At 36.1% G+C, this 21,682-nt stretch overlaps 1 protein-coding gene and 1 non-coding gene across 2 annotated transcripts; one reads left to right on the forward strand and one right to left on the reverse strand.

Annotated features, from left to right (window-relative positions):
• Nucleotides 1-339: 339 nt before the first annotated feature.
• LOC148915609 (uncharacterized) lies at nt 340-1,281 on the reverse strand. Its single transcript, XM_089041962.1, has 2 exons — nt 915-1,281; nt 340-827 (listed from the first exon to the last, which is right to left on the reverse strand). The coding sequence occupies exons 1-2, from the start codon at nt 1,279-1,281 to the stop codon at nt 340-342; spliced, it is 855 nt and encodes a 284-aa protein (XP_088898088.1).
• Nucleotides 1,282-9,848: 8,567 nt separating this feature from the next.
• Nucleotides 9,849-9,954, forward strand: LOC148915610 (small nucleolar RNA R71). The gene has a single exon (XR_016122400.1). It is a non-coding gene; the product is annotated as a small nucleolar RNA R71 (small nucleolar RNA).
• The last annotated feature ends 11,728 nt before the right edge of the window (nt 9,955-21,682 follow it).

Here is a 21,682-nt window from a genome sequence, read left to right on the forward strand (position 1 = left end):
TCAGCAGGATAGAATTTCTCAGCAAGTTTACATAGATGCCTAATATTGAATGATTTGAAGGAATTACGAGGATCCAATGCTGAGCTAAGAATAAGAAGTTTCAATTGTTTGCTCTGGAAATCTGTCATTTAACTCCCTCAACATGCAATATATCACATCATTAAATACATCAATGCGATAGTAATGTTCAACTGTAATAAAATCTTTTTGTTAACAAGAACGACGTGTACCCATCATATAACGAGAACTCATATCAGGAACATCAATACCATGTTGTTCACAAAAGGACACCACACTCATGAATAAATCATCCCAGCCATGTGCCTTCATATCTTGGAACTATGATTTTGTGTTTTCAACAAATTTTAAAGCACTTACAATATCTTGAGTTTTTTTTTGAAACACTTGACAGAGAAAGTTGGTCAATCCCATAATTTTATCCATCAAAAGCAATGCAAACACAAACTCAAAAGACATCATAGCAATATAGTTACTCTCTGCATCACCACGAAATTGTTGGTTAGGTCCATGTTCACTGATTTTCTGAAGAAGTATTTTAGTCTCTTTAAATAAACTCATTAAACTTGTAATAGAGGCAAAGTGAGATCCCCAACGAGTGGCTCCAGCTCGTTTCAAACTACGACCTTGATTAAGTCCTCTACCTGTCTCAAGTTCCCTAGAATCCAACAACTCTTTGAGTTCAGCTTTTCTAATTAAATTTAACTCATTACGGCGCTTAGCAGAAGCACTAAGAAAATTCACAATGTTAGTCAACATTGAAAAAAATCTCCATACAACCTTCACATATTTAGCCGCACCATTTAATGCTAATTGCAAGCGATGAGCAAAACAATGCACATAATATGCATATGGACAATCTTGAAGAAACAATGCTTGTAATCCATTCCATGAACCACGCATATTATTAGCACCATCATACCCTTGGCCACGCATGTTTTCCACTAGAATATCATTATTATCAAGCACTTTGCATATCTCTTGTTTAAGAGTCAAGGCATTAGTGTCTACGACACTCACAATATCAAAAAAACGTTCACGAATAAATCCATCACAATCAACAAATCTTAGAATAATAGCCATTTGTTCCTTGCCTGATTCATCAACAAGAATGCAATATTTGTTCTTCCCAAGTTCGGCACAAATTTTCTTCTTCACCTTGGTAGCAAAAATATGCAAAATCTGTTTTTGTATATCAAGGGCAATATACTGAGCATTATGAGGAGCCTTATCTAGAACAACTTTCTCAACTTCTATATTCATTCTTGCAAAAGACTTTAAGATTTCAACGAAATTGCCCCGATTAGATGAGTCGACGGATTCATCGTGACCTCGAAAAGCCAATGCTTGATTTGCTAAATACTTGAATGCCCTCTATTGTGGTTGTAAGTCGCAACCGATTGTCCATCACTTGTTGCTTTGATTGCTTATCTACCACATTTTCAATATGAAGAGATGAGTTTTTTAAGCTAACCCACTTTTGCATAGCAAGATGATGTGGAGAATTTAGCTTGCCTACATGACTTTGAAATACACATTGATTACCACCAATTCTCTTCCAATTTTGAAATCCATGAATAGTAAAGGTTGAATGTGAATGATTCATGTTAAATAAGAAGCAAGGAAAACAAAATGCCAAATCTTTAGCAATTGAATACTCAAGCCAAGGGAATTTACCAAACCACAATTTATTAAATCGACGTAAGTCTCGCCCTTCTAAATGGCTTGGATAGTCTTCTAACTCCGGTTGACAAGGTCCTAAAATAATATAGGCTTTTCGCACATTATCTTGTTCATTCACCGAATATTGGCATATTTGAAGACGTAATCCCGGATCACGCTCAAGATAATTGATATTAAAATCTTGACCACTATCAACTCTTTGAGTCTCAACTCTTTCAACTTAAGGCTCGACAATGGGAGAAGAGAGAAGATTTGGCTCATCACAAATGAGAGGCATTATAGAAGATGATGACCCATCATTCTTTTTCTTAAAAAAAGAGAACAAATTCTTTGTTTTTTTGGGGTTTCGATTGTGATCCGACATAATAAAAGATAACCTATTTAATCAAATATCCCAACAAAAAATCAAACAATTTCTCATAATAGCATCAATGAATTTAGTCAAACATTAACATACCAACAACAAATCAAACATCTCAACAATGCCAACATCAAATCAAACATCTCAACAAAATTCTTAAAATCAAAGACCTAATTAATTTCAACAAAATCCCCAAATTATATTTCATTCCTAATTAAACCCTAGAAAACTCAATTTCAAATTAAGATTAAAACTAAAATGCATACATTTATTTTAGGAATAACCCAATAGAAGAAGATAATTAAAGAGAAGATATTAAGAAGAATACTTGTTTCCTTGTATATGAGAAGAGAAGAGAAGAGGCTGTCCAGTGTCACGATTGCACAAAGATAGCCAAGACTTGCGTTGAGAAGAAGCTCTCCGACTCTGTCTAGAATTGCACCGCACAGCCACTATTTGGCTGCTTAAGTTATATTCTTTCTTTTATTAAAGTTTGACTGGGCCATTCATAACATGGGCTGGCTGGTTATAATTTTTTCTTCAGTTTTTTAAAGTTTGAGTGGGCTTGTGCTGTGGGTTTTATATGGATTGGGTAGGCAAGAGTGTATACCAACACATGAAATGGATATCAATTACATAGTTTATATATAGGTTTTTTTTTAGTGAAATATTTTTGGGTAGGCGGTAGCCTACCCTGCCCTGGCTTAAGATCCACCCCTGATGCAGATGTTGAGTAAGCTCACCTAAACAAATGTGAAGGAATGAAAATATATATATATATAAAAAATCGACTTGCTAAGTGCAATTTTCCAGAGAGAGAATGCAATTGACAATTAGACCGGTGGGATTTTCCAGAACTCATGCAATTACCATGAATGCGTTTTTTTCTCTTCAGTTTTGGCATGTCTTTCCCGTGTGTTTGGTTTTCCCATTTCCACTAGACATGTAACCCAAGAAGTCTATGAGTTTAATGTGACTTTTTTGGAGCTAGGAATTAGTTGATTGGCAAGTTCTAGGTGTGAAAACTTCTCACCCCAAGGCAATTAATGAAGACGGCTGGTGTGAAGACTTCTCATCTCAAGAGCATTGATGAGGGTGGATGAATGTTGAGTGTGCAGCTGAAGAAAGCTTCCTTCCTACGTTGAAAGGCTGACTATACCAACATTATAAAGAGGAGCAAACACAAGGGAGCAAAGTAGCCGGGAGTTATAGTGAGCAAGAGAGAAAACCAAGTGTGAGAGAGTTCACAAGCACATCAAGATTGTTGAGCGAAGGGGTGTGAGAGAAAACAAATTGTGAAGGTAGTGTTCTAAGAGGGTTTCTTAGTAAACCAAAGTTGTAACATATCTTCATTAGTGAAATTTCTCACAGTGATCACCAAAGAGGACGTAGGTATTGCCGAATCTCTATAAATTCTCATGTTCTTTGTGTTTGGTTATTTTCGAGTGTGTGAGTGTTTGATACATCCATAGTGTGTTTGTCTAAAGTCTATCAAGAACAAGATCAAAGGGAATTTTTGCATAACAACAGACCCTTTAAGTTTTCCCACTATCTTGATTTTCTTTGTTTTGTTTTTGCCGGTTAGTTTTTTCATAATGTCAAATAACTAATCTTATAATAAAATTATATAGAACTCTTCCCAAGTCACTGAAATCTAAAAAGTTCCATAGAGTTCCATGAAATTTGGCACTTAAAAAAAATCTTTTAAAATGCTCTAGAATCCTAATTAAATACACTCCCATATTGGGAAAGCTTCAATTTTTTTCACAAACATTTGGGCTTTTTAACTTTTTTTTTATTTCTTCCATTGATTTTCCTTCTCTTTTCTGGTTAATAAGAGAGAATCTTTATATACAAACGTTTTTTGTTTTTTGTTTTTTGTTTTGTGGTGAGAAGTTAATACTGGTTAGTTGATAACTCGGTGGTGTGTTGAATCAAAGGTGGATTAGAATAAGAAAAGCTAGGATTTTAAATCTGGGTTCCTCAATCATTCAAATTTAGGATTTCAAATAAAAGAATTGAAGCAAAGATGGTGAAGAAGAACAAAAACACTCATAACAAAAATAGGCTCTTCTTTCTTTGACAATTAATCTACAAAGGCTAAAACAACTAACCAACAAAAACATAGAAAAAGAATCAGACGAATCTCCGACCCGACCCCAGAATCGGAAAAGCTAAAGAGAAGGACCAGAAAGAAGCATCAAAGGTGATATTATCCTTATCGGCATCGCCAAACTTCAATTGGGAGAAAACTTGGCTTGGTGTTGTGTCCATCGATCCATCCGCTGAGACAGCTGTATCATTTGCGTTAACTGTGGAACTAAGTGAAGGAAGATGCTCAACATATATGAATGCTGATTGTTAGGGAGTTTCAATAGCCTTCTTCTTGTTACAGTAGTTAAGTCCATTAATAATAGACAATGATCACCAGACCACACTTCATCACCTCCGCCGCTAGATTAGACCCGCCCTCTCTCTCTCTCTCTCTCTCTCTCTCTCTCTCTCTCTCTCTCTCTCTCTCTCAATTGCCGATCATCTGTCGCACTCCCCACCTTCCCAAACCCCAACCCACGGGCCACAGAAAGTCCTTAAACCATAACATCAATTTCTGAGAAACCATATTAGTATTAGATCCAAGTCTTATCATAGGTGTTTGGAAAGATAACGAAACAACACACAAAATCCTGCGTTTTTGGCCATTAGACACACTCAAAATTTTAAAATTTGACAATTTGAAACAACATAACTAAATCCTTCCCCCCAAACTTAAATGAAACATTGTCCTCAATGTTTAGAGTGTAAGAAAAAGCAATGCCTCGTAAATGAAAGGAAAAAAGATAAGGGAAAGACATAACCAAAGGTTAGAGTTCAGAAAAACTCCCCTTTGAAGAGATTAGGACACAAGCAGGCTTCCTTGCATGTTATGTCTTCCCCTCGTCACCTTGGGTTGCCTCCCAAGAAGCGTTAAGTTTTATGTCTTTAGCTGGATGTCCAAACTCTGGTAAGCATCAAGAGAGTGGTGGAGGCTCCTTGAGTGCTTGAGACTCAATATTAGCATCAAAGTTGGCATCAAAGTAAGGTTTCAACAGATGTCCGTTCACCTTGAAGGTGCTGCCATCCTTAATATTTTGAATCTCCACTGCGCCATGATCAAACACATTAGTAATAACAAAAAAGCCAATCCACCGAGAACGAAGCTTACCTGGGAAGAGCTTAAGGCGTGAATTAAATAGGAGAACCTTCTGCCCTTTCTCAAACGTCTTCCTAAGAATTTTCTTGTCATGATATTGCTTTGTTTTCTCCTTGTAAAGCTTAGCGTTCTCATATGCTTCATGTCGCAACTCCTCCAACTCATTGAGTTGAAGCCTCCTCTTCTCACCAGCAGCTTTCATATCAAAATTGAAGGCCTTGATTGCCCAATAAGCCCTGTGCTCAAGCTCCACTGGTAAGTGACAAGGTTTACCAAAAACAAGCTTATACGGAGACATACCTATAGGGGTCTTATAAGCAGTCCTATAAGCCCACAGTGCATCATCCAAACGCATGGACCAATCCTTCCTTGTGATGTTCACTGTCTTTTCAAGTATGTGCTTAATCTCCCTATTGCTTATCTCAACCTGCCCACTAGTTTGAGGATGATAGGGTGTTGCCACCTTATGCGTGATTCCATATTTCTTCAAGAGTGCTGCAAAAGCTTGGTTAACAAAGTGGGAGCCACCATCACTAATGATTGCTCTAGGTGTGCCAAACCTTGTAAAAATATTTCCTTTGAGAAAACCAATCACAACCTTAGCATCATTAGTTTTAGTGGCAATGGCTTCCACCCATTTAGAAACATAATCGACAGCAACTAATATATATTCAAATCCATAAGAGGTAGGAAAAGGGCCCATGAAATCAATTCCCCAAACATCAAATATATCAATGATTAGGATATTGGTGAGAGGCATCTGATTTCTAGCATGTAAATTACTCATCCGTTGGCATCTATCACATGAAGCACAAAAAACATAAGCATCCTTAAAAAGGGTAGGCTAAAAGAAACCTGATTGTAGCACTTTGTCGGCAGTTTTCTTTGCTCCAAAATGGCCTCCGCATGCGTGGGAGTGACAAAACTCTAGAATGCTCTTAAAATCACCTTCAAGCACACACATTCGAATTACTTGGTCTGGGCAATGCTTGAATAGATATGGATCATCCCAAAAGTAGTATCTTGCTTGCTTCCTAAGCTTGTCACATTGGAACGTAGATAACCCTGTAAGGAGTTCATTAGTGCACAAATAGTTAACAATATCAGCGAACCAAGGTAATGGATTGAGAGAATTCAAAGCACAAATGGAGAAGAGTTGCTCATCAGGGAAGCTTTCATGCAATGGCAATGAATCCTCCTCTTCATTAGATACATGTACCAATCTACTCAAGTGATCAGCTACGACATTCTCACTTCCTTTTTAATCTTTTATCTCCAGGTCAAAATCTTGCAATAAGAGAATCCATCTAATGAGTCGTGGCTTGGCATCCTTCTTGGCTAACAAGTATTTAAATGCTGCATGATCAGTGTAAACAATAACCTCGTTAGTAATCAAATATGATCTAAACTTTTCCAAAGCAAATATGACAGCTAACAGTTCCTTCTCTGTGGTGGAATAGTTGAGTTGGGCATCGTTGAGGGTTCTACTAGCATAGTAGATGGCATGTGGCTTCTTATCAATTCGCTGTCCCAAAACGGCTCCAACAGCATAATTTGAGGCGTCACGCATCAATTCAAAAGGCAAGCTCCAATCCGGTGGTATAATGATTGAGGCAGTTGTGAGCATCTTCTTCAAAGCATTGAAAGCATTCTTCACAGTTTTGATCAAAGACAAAATCCATGTCCTTGGCAAGGAGATTGCACAAAGGCCTTGCAATCTTAGAAAATTCCTTAGTTAAACGCCTATAGAAACTTGCATGACCAAGGAAAGAACGTACTTCTTTGACAGAAGTAGGTGAGGGCATGGAGGCAATTAAATCAATCTTAGCTTTATCTACCTCGATTCCTTTACTAGAGATGACATGACCAATAACTATGCCTTGGTTAACCATAAAATGACATTTTTCCCAATTAAGCACAAGGTTAGTATGTTCACATCTAGCTAACACCTTGGATAAGTTATGCAAGCATTGATAAAAAGAATCACCAAAGACAAGAAGTCATCCATGAATACCTCAATGAACCTTTCTACCATGTCGGAGAAAATGCTCATCATGCACCTTTGAAAAGTGGCTGGGGCGTTACAGAGATCGAAAGACATCCTCCTATAAGCAAAAGTGCCAAAGGGACATGTGAAGGTCGTCTTCTCTTGATCCTCTAGGGCTATGGTGATTTGGTTGTAGCCTGAATATCCATCAAGGAAGCAATAGTGGCTATGGCCAGCCAATCTCTCAAGCATCTGATCAATGAATGGAAGAGGGAAGTGATCCTTGCTTGTTGCTGTGTTGAGCTTCCTATAATCAATGCAAACTCTCCAGCCCGTGGTCACCCGTGTAGGTACAAGCTCGTTTGCTTCATTCTTCACCACTGTGATACCTGACTTCTTGGGGACAACTTGCACTGGGCTCACCCATTTACTATAAGATATAGGGTAAATAATACCAACATCTAAAAGCTTCATTACCTCTTTCCTTACCACCTCCTTCATGTTTGGATTGAGACGTCTTTGGGCATCCCTCTTAGGCATTGCGTCGTCTTTCAATAATATCTTGTGCATGCATAGTGTTGGACTTATGCCTTTGATATCTGCAATGCTCCACCCAATTGCAGTTTTGTGCTCTTTTAGAACTCTCAAAAGCTTCTTCTCATCATTTGGTTCGAGGTGTGAGGCAATGATAATAGGTAGAGTCTCATTTTCACCTAAATAAGCATATTTAAGGTGTTTTGGCAATTGCTTTAATTCCAACTCTGGTGATGCACAATAGAAGGTAAAACCTTGTTAGTAGGTGGGGGTAATGATTCAAATTGGTTTGCATACCTCTTTCCAACTTCTATGCAGCTATCCATGCTTGCAAACAAGCTCAAAAAGTAAAGGAGATATCACAGCCTCTAAGCTGTCCACTTTTTCTTTCCTTATGCTTTGTGTGATGCATGCTTCAATAGGCTCCAAATAACTCATTGGCAGTGCTTCTTTCACCATAGTATCAATTGCATCAAGCTGGAAAACTTCATGCTCATCACTTGGAAACTTGGAGGTTTCAAACACTTTGAATGCTATTGTCTCATCAAACACGTTCATGGTCAATGTACCATTCTTCACATCAATAATAGCACTGGCAGTTGCCATGAATGATCGACCTAGAATGAGTGGAAACTGATTGTCATGAATTGGTGCTTATTCCATTTCCAACACTAAGAAATCTGCTGGCAAAATTAGCTCTTCCACTTTCACCAAAACATCTTCTAGAATGCCCTTAGGGTACCTAATAGTTCTATCTGCCAATTGAATGCTCACATATGTGGCTTGCAACTCACCAAGGTTAAGTTTCTCATAAACATGATATGGCATAGGGTTTATAGAAGCACCAAGATCAAGCAAAGCTTTTTCAAACTTAAAATCACCAACTACGCAAGGTCTAGAAAACCAACCTGATCCTTTAGCTTTGGAGGTAACTTTCTTGGTAACACTGCACTTACTCTTCACTCAATGCAACTTGTTCATGCTCTTTGAATCTCCTCTTGTTAGTGCATAGATCCTTCAAATTTTTTGCATACTTTGGAATCTGAGCAATGACATTGAGCAATGAGGATGTTGATTTGCACCTTATTGAATGTCAAGCCTTGATCTTTCATTGAACTTTGATAACCTGCTAGGAAAGGGTGCAATAGAGCCTAAAAACATTAGTTGAAATTGGAACGTGATTAGCATTAGATGATACCTTAGGGTTTGTGCTTTTCTATAAGGATTGAGGGATTGTTTGTTGGAAGCTGTGGGCTGCCCATGTGGTGGTTGAATGATTTCCACGTTTTCTCCATCTTCTTGCTCTTCATTGGCATCTTCAACCTTATTATCAACTTGTTTACCACTTCTCAAAATGTGTACTGCTTTAGCATGCTCTTGATGCCTTGGATTCACCTCCGTTTGGCTTGGAAATGTTCCGGATGCCCTATTGCTCATGGAGGATGCAATCTGCCTAACTTGCACTTCTAGTTTGTTCACTGCATTTTGAAGATTCTGATTGGTTTGCATTTTTTGCCCCATGAACTTTTGAACATGTCTTGCAATTCTCTCCATTTGATCACCCCTTTGCTCTTGCACTTGATTGGGGAGCTTGCTGGAATTGCCTTTGTTGTATTTGAAATCCTGGGGGAGGTCCTTGAGATTGTTGCACATTTGAGTTATTGCTCCACTTGAAATTAGGATGATTTCTCCACCCCGGATTGTACGTGTTTGAGTAAGGATCATTATTAGGATTCCTTGCTTGTCCTAGCATGTGTCTCTGCAAAAGATTATCTTGAACTTCCACTTTGTTTCCTAGAGGGCTAGTCACTGCCTGTTGAAGCAAAGAACACATAACATCAAGTTTTGCAGCAATCTCATTATTAGTACTTACCTCAGAGACCACAGCTTTCATACGAGCTCCTCTTCCTTTATTGTGGCTCCAATTGTTGAGAGTTAGCACTCAAGGATTCAAAGAGAGTAAAAGTCTCATCTGCTGTTTTGTTCATCAGTCTTTCTCCACTTGTTGCATCTACCATCATCCTTTCGAATCAAGCAAACCTTCATAGAAAGATTGCATTTGCATCCAACTCTCTATGTTTTGGTGTGGGCAAGAACTTATCATCTCCTTGTACCTCTCCCAACATTCATAAAAGCTTTTCCTTCCTTTTGTGTGAAACCAAGGATTTCCTTTCTAATCTTGTTAGTCTTTTGAGCCGGAAAGAATTTCTGCAAAAACTTATTAGAAAGCTCATCCCAAGTACGAATTGAAGCATTAGGCAAACAGTATAACCAAGACTTAGCCTTATCTTTTAAACTGAATGGGAATAGCCTCATCTTAATCTGCTCATCATCAAGGCCATGAATTTTGATCGTAGCACATATTTCAAAGAATTGCTTAATATGCATGTAAGGATCCTCAATGGTATTACCATAATAAGTTGGAAGAAGATGAATCATACCACTTTTAAGCTCAAACCTGTCAACTGTGAGTTGAGGATAGACGATGCACAAAGGTTGATCGGTGACTTTGGGAATGGAAAACTCACGCAGGGGTTTTCGAGGTTGGACAACAAGCGCACCACCTCCTTCAACATTATTGTTGTTGTTCGGAATCTCTGCCATCTTGCTTGAACCTTCAGATTCGTAGCTCTTAGATTCAGCGCTTGAATAACTATAATTCCTCCTCAAACCAGCATGTACAGCAGCGTTCTTGGTGAAAGTGGCTTAGGTGAACTATGCTCCTGGTCAGATTTGGACATGCACACACCAAGGAACTCAATTCAGTGCCTTCAATGGAGATAACAACTAAATACAAAAACTGAATACTAAAAGAAAAACCATCGAAAAGAAACAAATGAAACAAACAAAAATAAAAGAATCAAAGTAATCTAACTATAGCACCATCGTTACTAGTTCCCCGGCAACGGCGCCAAAAACTTGTTCATTCAATTCCTAACAACTAAAATGAGTAATTAAAAACAGCAACTCTTAATTCTTGCAAGTGCACGAACCGTTTATAGTATAGCTTATGTAAATACGAGGTCGATCCCACAGGAGAATGGTAACTTAGTTCCAAGTTAAATTACTTATAATGCTAGAAAAACATAGAACAAGGAAACTGACTAACTAGCTAAAGGCAAGGTCGAATTCAACAATGCCTCTTGCTAATTACTCAAGGTCTAGGACAGAATCCTAGCACCACACACGCACTCAAAATGGGGGGTTTTGTTGTTGAAATGAAAAGAAGAAAGTGAAATGAAAGTGCTCAAAGTAAACACTGGACAGATTGTGAAACAATAATTGAGAGGTGTTAGAGCCTTGGAATCCACCACTAGTTTTCCTATCCAAGTTATGAATGCATAGAAATTGACTCAAGCTTCATCAACAACAGATTATCGCATACAAGCCTATGGTATCTAGGTGCAGGACGCATGATTCTCCTAAAGCATGTAATTGCGCATGGTATCTACACAACACGTGATCTCTAATATGCAACCTAAGCATGGTATCTACTTAGAATAAAGCATACAAGAGTTATTAAGCTCCTTGAGAATATGATAATCACACAAGTCCTAGAACATGGTATCTGTCCTAGTCAACCTATGGTTATTAACCCCTTGAATGATTCTTAGGCCATTCATGTGTTGCTTGTGAAAGGAGAGTAGAATTGGTGAATCTAAACCCCTTCCCAACCTGTGCTAGATGCATAAAATTCTAGTTAGCTACTCCAAGAAAACATACATCAAGCACATAATAAATTGGAGATTAACAACTTGATAATGAAAGCAAGGAAATCAATTAACTATAAAATCATCCATAACATTGAATATTCATGACTAGGGCTTCATCCTAAGCCCTAACTAAATGGATTAGTTAGACATAACTATGAATACAGAAAATAAGAAATATATAGATAGGATAAAGAGAGGAAAAGAACTAGATGATGGCAGCAAGGAATTCCCAGGACAGCTTCAAGCTCTCTTCTCTCTTTGTGGTGAATCTGAATTTGTGTATGAGAGTAATGGGTGAAGTGAAAATGTGTATCTGACTCTCTATATCTTTGAATGAGTGTGCAGCCCTCTATTTATAGAGTGAAATTTCGTCCTCCCCTTTGGCTAGTGAAGCACACCTCTCTTAGCTGCTCCCAACAACTCCAGCAGCCCATACTTGCCACTTGCTCCAGATGCCCATACTTGCCACCTGCTCCAGCTGCCAAATACATGCTTTGGTATGGTTTTTTAATGGAAAACTTGACTTTTGTTCATCCTTCTGAGTTTCTGAGCTGATTTGACTCCCATGTGTGGTTGCCCATACTTAGCACATGGCTCTAGGGATGTAGACACATTGAAATGTGATGGCAGCCAATATGACATTTCTGTGAACTTGGTTAAGTCTTTGACGTGCTGAGGGCTCCATATTTATCCAATTGGGCTGAAATTTGACCATGTGATAATAGACACCCATTGGAACAACTTTTATCAAGGATGTCTCCTCATCCGACCTGTGTAAGTTGCTGAAATGAGGACTGCAAGATTACCCACGAAACTGGACTGACAAGAAGTGTCGCCCAAATTGGGTTTGTCTTTAAGCTCATATTCCTCTTATTCCAATCAGCCCTTAACAAGCATGGATTGCATCAAATGTGATCTCTTGCTGTCTTAACCTACAAAATAAACAAAAGAGGTAAATGACTCAAAATAAAGAGAAACTAAGCAAAGTCACTAAGTAAAGAAGTCATGCGAATGTATGAAATTATGAACTTATCAGTCATCATTTTATGAAATCAATTTAATGCAATGTGATGCAATGCACAATTTGCCTTTGTCAATTTGCATGAACCTCCATAGGATAGTTGTTAGTTAAGAACACCTAGAGAGGCTATTCTTAATCTAAAACTTGAGCTTGATAAAAACAATAAAAATCCTATTACAAAATTGTCAAGGGAAACCAAAAGAAAAACCCAAAATGCATACATTAACAGTATTCAATCAAGACTTTAAACAAATAACAAAAAGTGTTATGATATTTAAAAACTTGCTAATTTTAGAAGGATTTTTTTTAATGTGGAATTGTGTAAAACTTTTTAGTGGGAGGTATAAATACCAAACCCTATCTAAAATCCCACCCTAATCCATCTGACTTTTCACGTGAGATTTTTTTGTTTGCTAGAAAAGATTAACAGACATGCATTGAGCTCTTCGTGGACAAGGTACTTCTTCCTTCAAATCATGTTGTGCTGATCTTCTTGCCTTGTTGGTTTAAGAAAATCCTTGAAAACTTACCTATTCTTTTTTCCATTTTAAGGGATCATTCTAGTTGGGAAAGATGTCTTGAGGATAATAGAGGTACGTTGATTATCTACTAGTTTTCAAATTTCATTATGTCTATGTTCACGGTGCATGTCTGGTGTTTATATTGGGCTTGAAACATGAGTAGGAGTTGAGTCATGGTTATCATCACTCAATATTTTTCAGCCAATCAATGGTTTCACAGTTCGACCTTGTTTATTGTGCTTGTTTTTATTTTATGCAAGCATTATCCTTTGAGTGATGTAACGTAGCTAAGTTGAAACCCTGTGCAAACTGTCATTCATCAAACTTCGAGTGATGCAAACTGTCATTATCCTTCGATCGTTGTCCTTTGCTTCCAAGTAATTTTCAAAGTTGTAGGTTGTTGTGGTATACCAACAACAGTTTCAAGTTGATAGTGTTCACGTTTTAGTGGTTTGAGTTTATATTTGTGTTGTATTTGAAACATTTATTCCTTCTTATTTTTGCCCTTTTATGCTCATATTTTTTATTTTAGTTCTCTACATGGAGCACTTGGTGTTATCTTGTCAGTTACGGATACTATTTGCACCCTTCATGTATGTATATTTTCCTTATGGCCATGTTTATTGAAACATAAAATCAGTGAATAACTAAAATAATATTATTTAGTTTGTATTTGATGTGGCAGGTGCTTAAACAAACTGTTCTTTAAACCACTATGTCTCAAGCTTCATTTGTAAAGATTGATGTTAATTTTACAAGCCAAGAAGAGACATGTTGTTGCTAATACTGCTATAGGAGAGGGAATACAACATGGAAAATGTGCAAGAAGACAAAGCCAACTCACACACTCAAGAACAAATTTATGTTCATATCGAATTGGTAGAATTTGTGAGCAATCACGTGTAGCTTCATTATTTAGGTTAATGTTATCGATGTGGTAGGAAGTATGTATGTGGTAGGAATAAAGATTGGTTAACTATGTAATAACTATTGAAACTTCAAGTTTTATGAAAGAAACAATTTTTGAGTGTATATATTCATTAATAAAGCATTATGGTTAGTTTTCTAGTCAAAATAGTTGTATAGAATCATAGGAAACTAAAAAACTAAAATATAACAACCTAGGAATATATTGGACAACTGAACTAAGATATAATCAACGATGGCTTTATTGTAAAAACCATCGTCTTTACAGACAATGAACGATGATTTTTAACAAAAAAGGGTCATCTTTACATACATTTTTAACAAAAAACCGTCATCTTTCTATACAATCAAAGACGGTTTTAAATAAAAACCATTGTATTTTGCCTACAATTAACAACGGTGTTAACCAAAACGTCGTCCTTACCCCTAAACAACGACCTTTTTTTTGTCACAAAATGTTGTCTATATAACAAAACAACGATAGTTCTTTAAAAACACCGTCGTCTATATAACAACACGACGATAGTGATTTCAAAAAAATCATCGTCTTTACATCTGATAGACGACAGCTTCTTTCAAAAAAGGTCATCTTTACATCTAATAGACGACATTCCTTTCAAAAAACAGTTGTCATTACATATAATAGACGACGAGAATTTACCATCGTGGTTTTATGCATCAAAAGATGTCGATCGATTTCACGACGGTTGAAAAACCGGATACACGACGGTGGATTACCGTTCGTCTATTGCGAATTTTTGTAGTAGTGTAAATGATTTGGAACTCTAAAATTGTCTTTTTGATGCCATCGAATCAATGTTATTGTTATTTTCCAGTCAATTTAGTGGTAGCATTATTTTGTTATCGTAGGGAGACAATCATATCTTATGAGCTGCACACTTGGGTGGATTAGTTAAAAGTCTTCACATCGATTTTGTTCCTTTCAAGAGATGGAACTATGCTTTTATTTATGTTGGTTGTCATCCATGGGAGTGCACTATTGTAACCATGAATGTTATTCTTATTTTCATCATTGAAGGAAACGTATTCTTCTAACCCCATAAAATGACACATCAATATCAAACGACAACTTGGGAGCAAACACCTTTTTGTCTAGGTCGGTTGCTGTACTTGTGGATAATGCATGGGCTACCTTTATTTATTTATTTTTATTTTTTATTTTTTATTTTTTTATTTTTTTATTTGTTTATTTATTTTTAAGGGAATGAAATTTTGGGTTCACTATATCTATTGGGCTAGGTATTTACAAAAGTTTCGAATTTTGGTTTGGGCTGTAGCCCTATTTAGTGAGGTGCAGGTATAAATCTTATGATATAAATCAATGTGGTCCTTTCAAATCTTATGATATAATCTTTAAAATCCAAACATTAAAAATCCTATTTATACAAATACATCAATAAAATCCTATAATTCATTACATTCTAATTAAATCCATTGAATTTTTTATATCCTTAAATAGTCTTTTAAAATCTCAATTGAACTTAAGATTTAAGTCCCGATTTGCACTTGGGGTAGGGTGTATTCAATTGAGATTTTAATGGATTGTTTTGAAGCTTAAAAGCATAGCGGTATTCAGTTAAGATTTTTAAGTAATCAATAAAAGTCTGGTGGTATTCAATTAGGACTTTTAAATGATAAGAAAAAGTACCGTGATATTAAAATACTTATTGATTTTTTTAATGTATTTCATTAAAAGATGTATTGTATGAGACTTTTGAGCGTGTGATATAAATACCAAATCACATAACAAATCACACCCTCCTATGCATGATTCTCATATATGCTCTCATACTTTTTTTCCCACTATTTTTTCATGCTTTCTAATGTACAAAAAATAAAAAAATAAAAACTTTTCATAAGAGAGATGATAATGAAGCATTAAGAAGAGAGAAGATTTTGTCTATTCTAGAGTTAATGGTCATTTTTCAATGGCTCTTCTTTTCTTGTAGACAAGTTTCTTCGGAGCAAAATTATCTTTTCGGTGCTTTTTTATTTTTAAGGATCTCCTGCTCTTTGGGGATGAAAATATCAAAAGCATAGATGTTAAGAAGTCATCACATAACATTAATTTTTTCAAAATCTGAACTCATGAATTGTTTCAAAATTTGAACCGATGAAACAAATAGTTGTCAAAGTGATTTTTCAAGAATAGATGGTGTAAAGGCAAAACTACTTGGGTGGCGCTCTGGACCACGTCACATATTCGTGATGATTTTCTATCTACATTCTTGATTCAGCTCTGACTTGCTCTCATGCCACAATCATGATATTTCCTTGTATACAGTGTAATGATATATGCCTTTAGGTTATGTATTTATGTGAATGATGCTGGTGATAGAGTTCAAGCTTGTATGGAAATATAAGTAAAATCATGTAATTACAATCTATTAAAATCATAAGTAAAATCCTAAGTGAATTAAAATCATAAGTAAAATCATGTAATTGCAATCTATTAAAATCATACGTAAAATCATATAATTACAAATTCGGCTTAAATCCATGACATTAGTTTGGCAATGTTGTGCTTTAAAATCGCTTCATTTGTCTTTGAAAAAATAATCACCAAAAAATTAGTTAGGTGTTTGGTAAACTCTATTTAAAAAAGTGCTGTTAGTAAATAAAGTGTTTGGTAAATATTTATCAGAAGTGCTTTTAGTGTGTACAATGACAAAAAAGGACATGAATTATGATGATGAAATTATTTGTTGTTTTCTTATTTCTTTTTCTACTTTTAATTTTGTTTTAAACAAAAACAACAACTTTACGCTACATAATTTTTCTCTTTTTTAATTTACACTTTTGTTTGGGTCAAACTTTTTCGTCTCTCTCTGGTCTCCTTTCTATTTTTTCTCTTCTTTTTTTTTTTCTTCTTTTTCTAGAACCCCTTTTCTTTCCAGATCTCTGCATCTTTCTGCTCCTTCTTTTCATCTTCTTCTTCTCTTTCCTCCTACCTTCTTCTTCTCCTTTCTCTCAGACATTTTTTTTTCTCAAAAATTCTCCTCTACTCCTTGCTCTATTTTCTCCCTGAGAAGTCGCCCTCCTTGCACATCGTCATTGTCATCTATAGTCCATGCTTTGTGGAGTCTCGCTGCCGCTGGTCATCCGCCATCGGTGTTATTATCGCTGAGGTTATGGTTGTGGTTAGCGCTTGGGGTTTGTTGCGAAAAAGGGATGTGAGTTAAAACGAATAGAAAGAGGGAGGGTTGCGAACGAACAGAATAAAAAGAAGAAAAGGAGAGTTTACAGAATGGAGAAGACGAGGAGTTTGCATCCCTCGATGTGTATTGGAGGGATAAGGATTGTCTATTTGAAAAATGAATGAGGGCATTATGGGAAAGTCAAAATTTCATTAAAACCACCGTTAAATTTTTAAAAGCGACTTTTAAAAGTCTGAAAAACAATCATTGACCGCAATTTTTTTTAAAAGCTGCTTCTTGATGTTTACCAAACGCCATAGTGTTGCAAAATTTTTATTAAAGTCGCTTTTTTTAAAATTTAAGCAATACCAAACGCTACCTAAAATAATGTAATTACAATCTATTAAAATCTCAAGTAATTTGTTAATACATGGATTTAATTCAATTTTTATAGTTGTTTCGAGTCTTTTGAGAAGTAGGTGTGAAGTTTGGAGTGAGTTCGGTGCTATAGGAACTATTGGTTAGTTAGAATGGATGAAATCAACTTATAACCAAATCTGGAAATTTGCATTTTCTGGAAATATTCAATTAGTGAGCCTCACTTTGGCTCTCTTTTTCTCCCAATTCATTGAGTGTTTGAGGAATCCATTTGTTGGGTTTTAAACTAGACTTGTCAAGGAACAAAACGCAATTGGTTTTGTCGAATTTGGTTAAGTTTTGTTATGTCAAACACAACTGCAAATGTTTGGAGAAAAATATGTTTTTGCAGAAAACCAGCCACGATCTCAACTTTGAAGCTTGATTTCTCTTTTGTTTTAGCTCCGTTTTGAATGTGGTTTGTTGGGTTAGAAACTAGAGATAACAGACTTTAAAATCGTTCTAAATTTGTTTTTTTCTACTGAAGTTTGATCAGTCAAAATGAAGCACACAAATTGGGAAGAAATAGGATAAATTACAGAATTTTGGAGAAGATGAACAGTAACCTTAGCCAAGCCCACTCGTATATCCGGTGAGTGGCTGCTATTCTGATAGCTTCCGACAGCTTCCGACACCATATTTTTAGTCCATCCGACTCGATTCGAGTCCGATGATATATGTTTTGAGTCAATTTGAGGTTGTGCGTCGATGCATATTTTGTTTGAAGTGTTGGTTGATTTAGGGCCCATGAAACCCAAATAGTGACTTTTGAACAACGGGTGTTGTTGGCTTTGTTTCGGTGTTGACAAGGCGTAGGATACAATTTTATATTGTTTTGGACGATTTGACAGCTTTGGACCCCGAGTTGGTCCCAAGGGCATTTTCATCATTTTCACGCAGAATCTTTGAAATGCGTAAGGTTGAGGTTTATTGGTCTTAGGTGAAGACTGCTAAATAATAATTTAGATTTAAATTTGTTTAGGAATTGGATCAAAAGAGTAGATTCGACGAATATGGGAACTTCTGAATGGTAAATTGGTATTTTAGCTAGCAAGACACGAGGAAGGGTTTCCTAATTTCTCGATGATTAGGCTATGTCATTTTTAATCTTGGTGCTTATATATAGTACTATAAATATGAATATTATTGTTATTTTGCTCGGTGAATATTATTTGATATTTGATGAAATACTATTTGATGTCATGTGAATATTATTATAGATGTTGCTCCGTGGATATTATTTGATGTTGGGTGAATATTATTATTCATGTGATTAAACTTGAAATATTATTTTTATTATCTCTATTATTATTCTGCAGAGATAAATGATGTTTGAGTTGTATTACATATGCATCATAAATACGGTTGTGTTTTGGATTTGTGTTTGGGTCGAGGTATATCTAAGGGGTAGGAGAAGGTCTTAGATATATTTTCGTAAAAATGTGGAATATATTTAGGTGATGAGAGCATGGCCTGAATATAATTAGGTGATGGAAGCAGGGTCTTTAATGAAAAGTGAAAGTTATGAATTCGTAAATAAAAAATGGGGTTAAGGGATAGATGAGCGCTAGTTCATATTTTATGGTATTCTGAGTCATAGTGGTAATACGCATGATATGAGACATGCAAGCTTGTTGACCTAAGGTATGAATTAATGAGATTATAAGGGAGTGAGTCCATGGCATCATTGCATATACAAATTTATTTATCTATTATGGACTGCTTGAATAATTTATGTATCTTGTGTTGTTTGATGCATGACACTTTGATTAACTGTGATGGTTGACCTTGAGGGGTTTGACGGTACTCTATTGGGCATTAGAATTTAGAATGCTCATACCCTAATAGATTGTGCATGATTCAATGCGAAGTTTGAGGAAGAGAGTTTCAACCAAGATACTAGGCTTTTGTTGTTGATTTGTGTAATTAATATTTGTAAGTAGTAAACCGTTTGATAAGGATCCTAGTGTGTATTTAACTACGAGCTACCGTGACTCTAATTCTGTGTTATTAAGTGAATTTGTATTATTTGTGGCTCATCATATCATGGTTGTAGGATTTTATTCTTAACTATGGTATAACTCATACCCTGATTCGGGAATATTCATGATTCTTGAATCGGGTCGTGACAGATCGGTAACCGTAAGACTTAGGGTTGTCAAGCTTCATGAACAAGTGAACTATGGAGCTTGAAGATGGCCCGAGCAAGCGAACTACGGGACCCAATGTCACAGAAGTAATCAACCCTAGACCTTAAGGCCTTTGGCCCAAAATTAAAGTAAAAATGAATCATAATTGAAAGATAAACAAATTGATTATATTTTGTTTGGGCCTATATCAGCAACAAGGGTTTGGGCTTTGTTTTACCAAAATTGGGAATCAGCCCGGGATGTTTAGAGGCCCATACCATTTCAAACCAATTACAAAAATAATTTTCACAGGTTAAAGGTTAATTACCATTTATGGTAATTTAATCTGAATAAGCCAGATTTAATTGGTTTAATTAATACCCAGCTTCTAGATTTTTTTTCCAAGAGCTCAAGGTTTGATTACCATCGTTGATTACTAATTCAAAGGATCAGATCAGCAGATAAAGGGGAGGATTTTTCTCTCCACGATGCCTACGTGATCCCAATGACAAGACATCAACATAAGAAAATGACAAGAGGATACGTAGGGGAGTTGTTAAAGGTAAAATCAAAAACCACTCCCCAAAACCATTAAATGCCAGAAAAGAGGGCCAAGTTTCCTTCCCATACTCGTGACAGTCTAGTCAATACAAGCTTGGTAGACGAACGAGAAATAAGAGAGTGGGTTGTTAGAAGGTCAAAACTAATCATCATGAAAACTAACTCTTGATGGGAGTTTTCTTGTCAAATTAACTATTTCCCTTTTTTATGCATGAGCAAATAAACCTCTCAACAATGTGTCCTCAAGATATTAAGGAATAATCACTCATGCAAATTTCCTATAAATATATGAGGATGTGAACAGGATAAAGGACAGCAAAAAATCCAATCAAAATAAAAACTCTTAGTCACACTAACAAAATCAAGCAAGATCATATGATCCCAAAGCTGTCAAACTCAAAAACAACCAAGCTCTTTGGTTTGTGAAAGCCATCCAACCTCTGACAAAACAGGTAGAACTCAGACTTCTAACTTCGGTTTAGTTCAAAGAAGTAATCCATAAGAGAAATGAGATTTCTCTAGTTACAACCTTGGTTCAGAGTAGATGAATCAAGTGAAGTTCGGGTTTTTCATAATATGAAAACCTCAACAAATTTTCAAAAATACCTTGACGTCTCAAAACTGCAAGAATAGCTCTTAGGTGATTCACAATGAAGCAAAATAGGTATTGAAGTACAGTTCCAGGCCATCAATCGCCAATCCAGACTTCCAATCTAGTCCAAATTGAAGAGATCTTAGTTTTGCACATTCGAAAAGCCTCTCCATGGCTAAATTTGACTAAAGCTCTGCCAATCTCAACATTGGTATTGATTTTCAACTGAGCCCCATCAGTTGAAGGTGCTTGACGTGCAATTTGATCTGATTACATCCAATCCACCTAAGTCATAGACAACAATCCAAGCAGAAATCGAAGCCTAATGTTTTGATGTCCTTCCGGACTTGGCAATTCTCTTTTGTTTAAATTGTGTAATAGGCAATTCTCTTTGAAACAGTTTGATATTTCAATATTCATTTTTGGCTAGACTTACTAGTTTTACTGTGAGAAATTGAAAAGTCCTAACCCGTCTGAGGCAAGAAAAGAACTTATTTAGGAGATATTCCTCACCCAAATTCACAATCACTTTATCAAAGTCAATAGCTTGGGGCGCAAGTTATTAAATTTTTATAAGTCTGTTAGGGTTTTAGCCGCTAACAGTGGCACACTCACACATGAAAGAAAGTTAACTCGTTGACCACTAATGGTTTTCAAGTCAATGGGGAATTTTACCCTACCACCACAGGAACTACATCAAAATGGGTAAACATATTTCAAATATAAAATAATGGCCAAAACAATAGTTTTCATACACGGGGAGATTGATTTCATTTTTGTCAAGAGCCAAAATGACAAGGTGAAAATAGTAGGTCAAATGGAAGTGTCACCTGAGATTAATCGAAACTTATATGAAAGGTGGGTTTATGG

Source organism: Prunus mume, linkage group LG7 (genome assembly GCF_029339155.1).
Source record: "Prunus mume cultivar Tortuosa linkage group LG7, ASM2933915v1, whole genome shotgun sequence".
Classification (NCBI taxonomy): Eukaryota; Viridiplantae; Streptophyta; class Magnoliopsida; order Rosales; family Rosaceae; genus Prunus; species Prunus mume.

Coding starts and splice junctions, on each gene's coding strand:
- LOC148915609 (XM_089041962.1), bottom strand. CDS start 1,281: ATGAATATAGAAGTTGAGAAAGTTGTTCTAGATAAGGCTCCTCATAAT. Junction 828..914: donor TGGTGCTAATAATATGCGTG/GTTCATGGAATG, acceptor GCTTGCAATTAG/CATTAAATGGTGCGGCTAAA.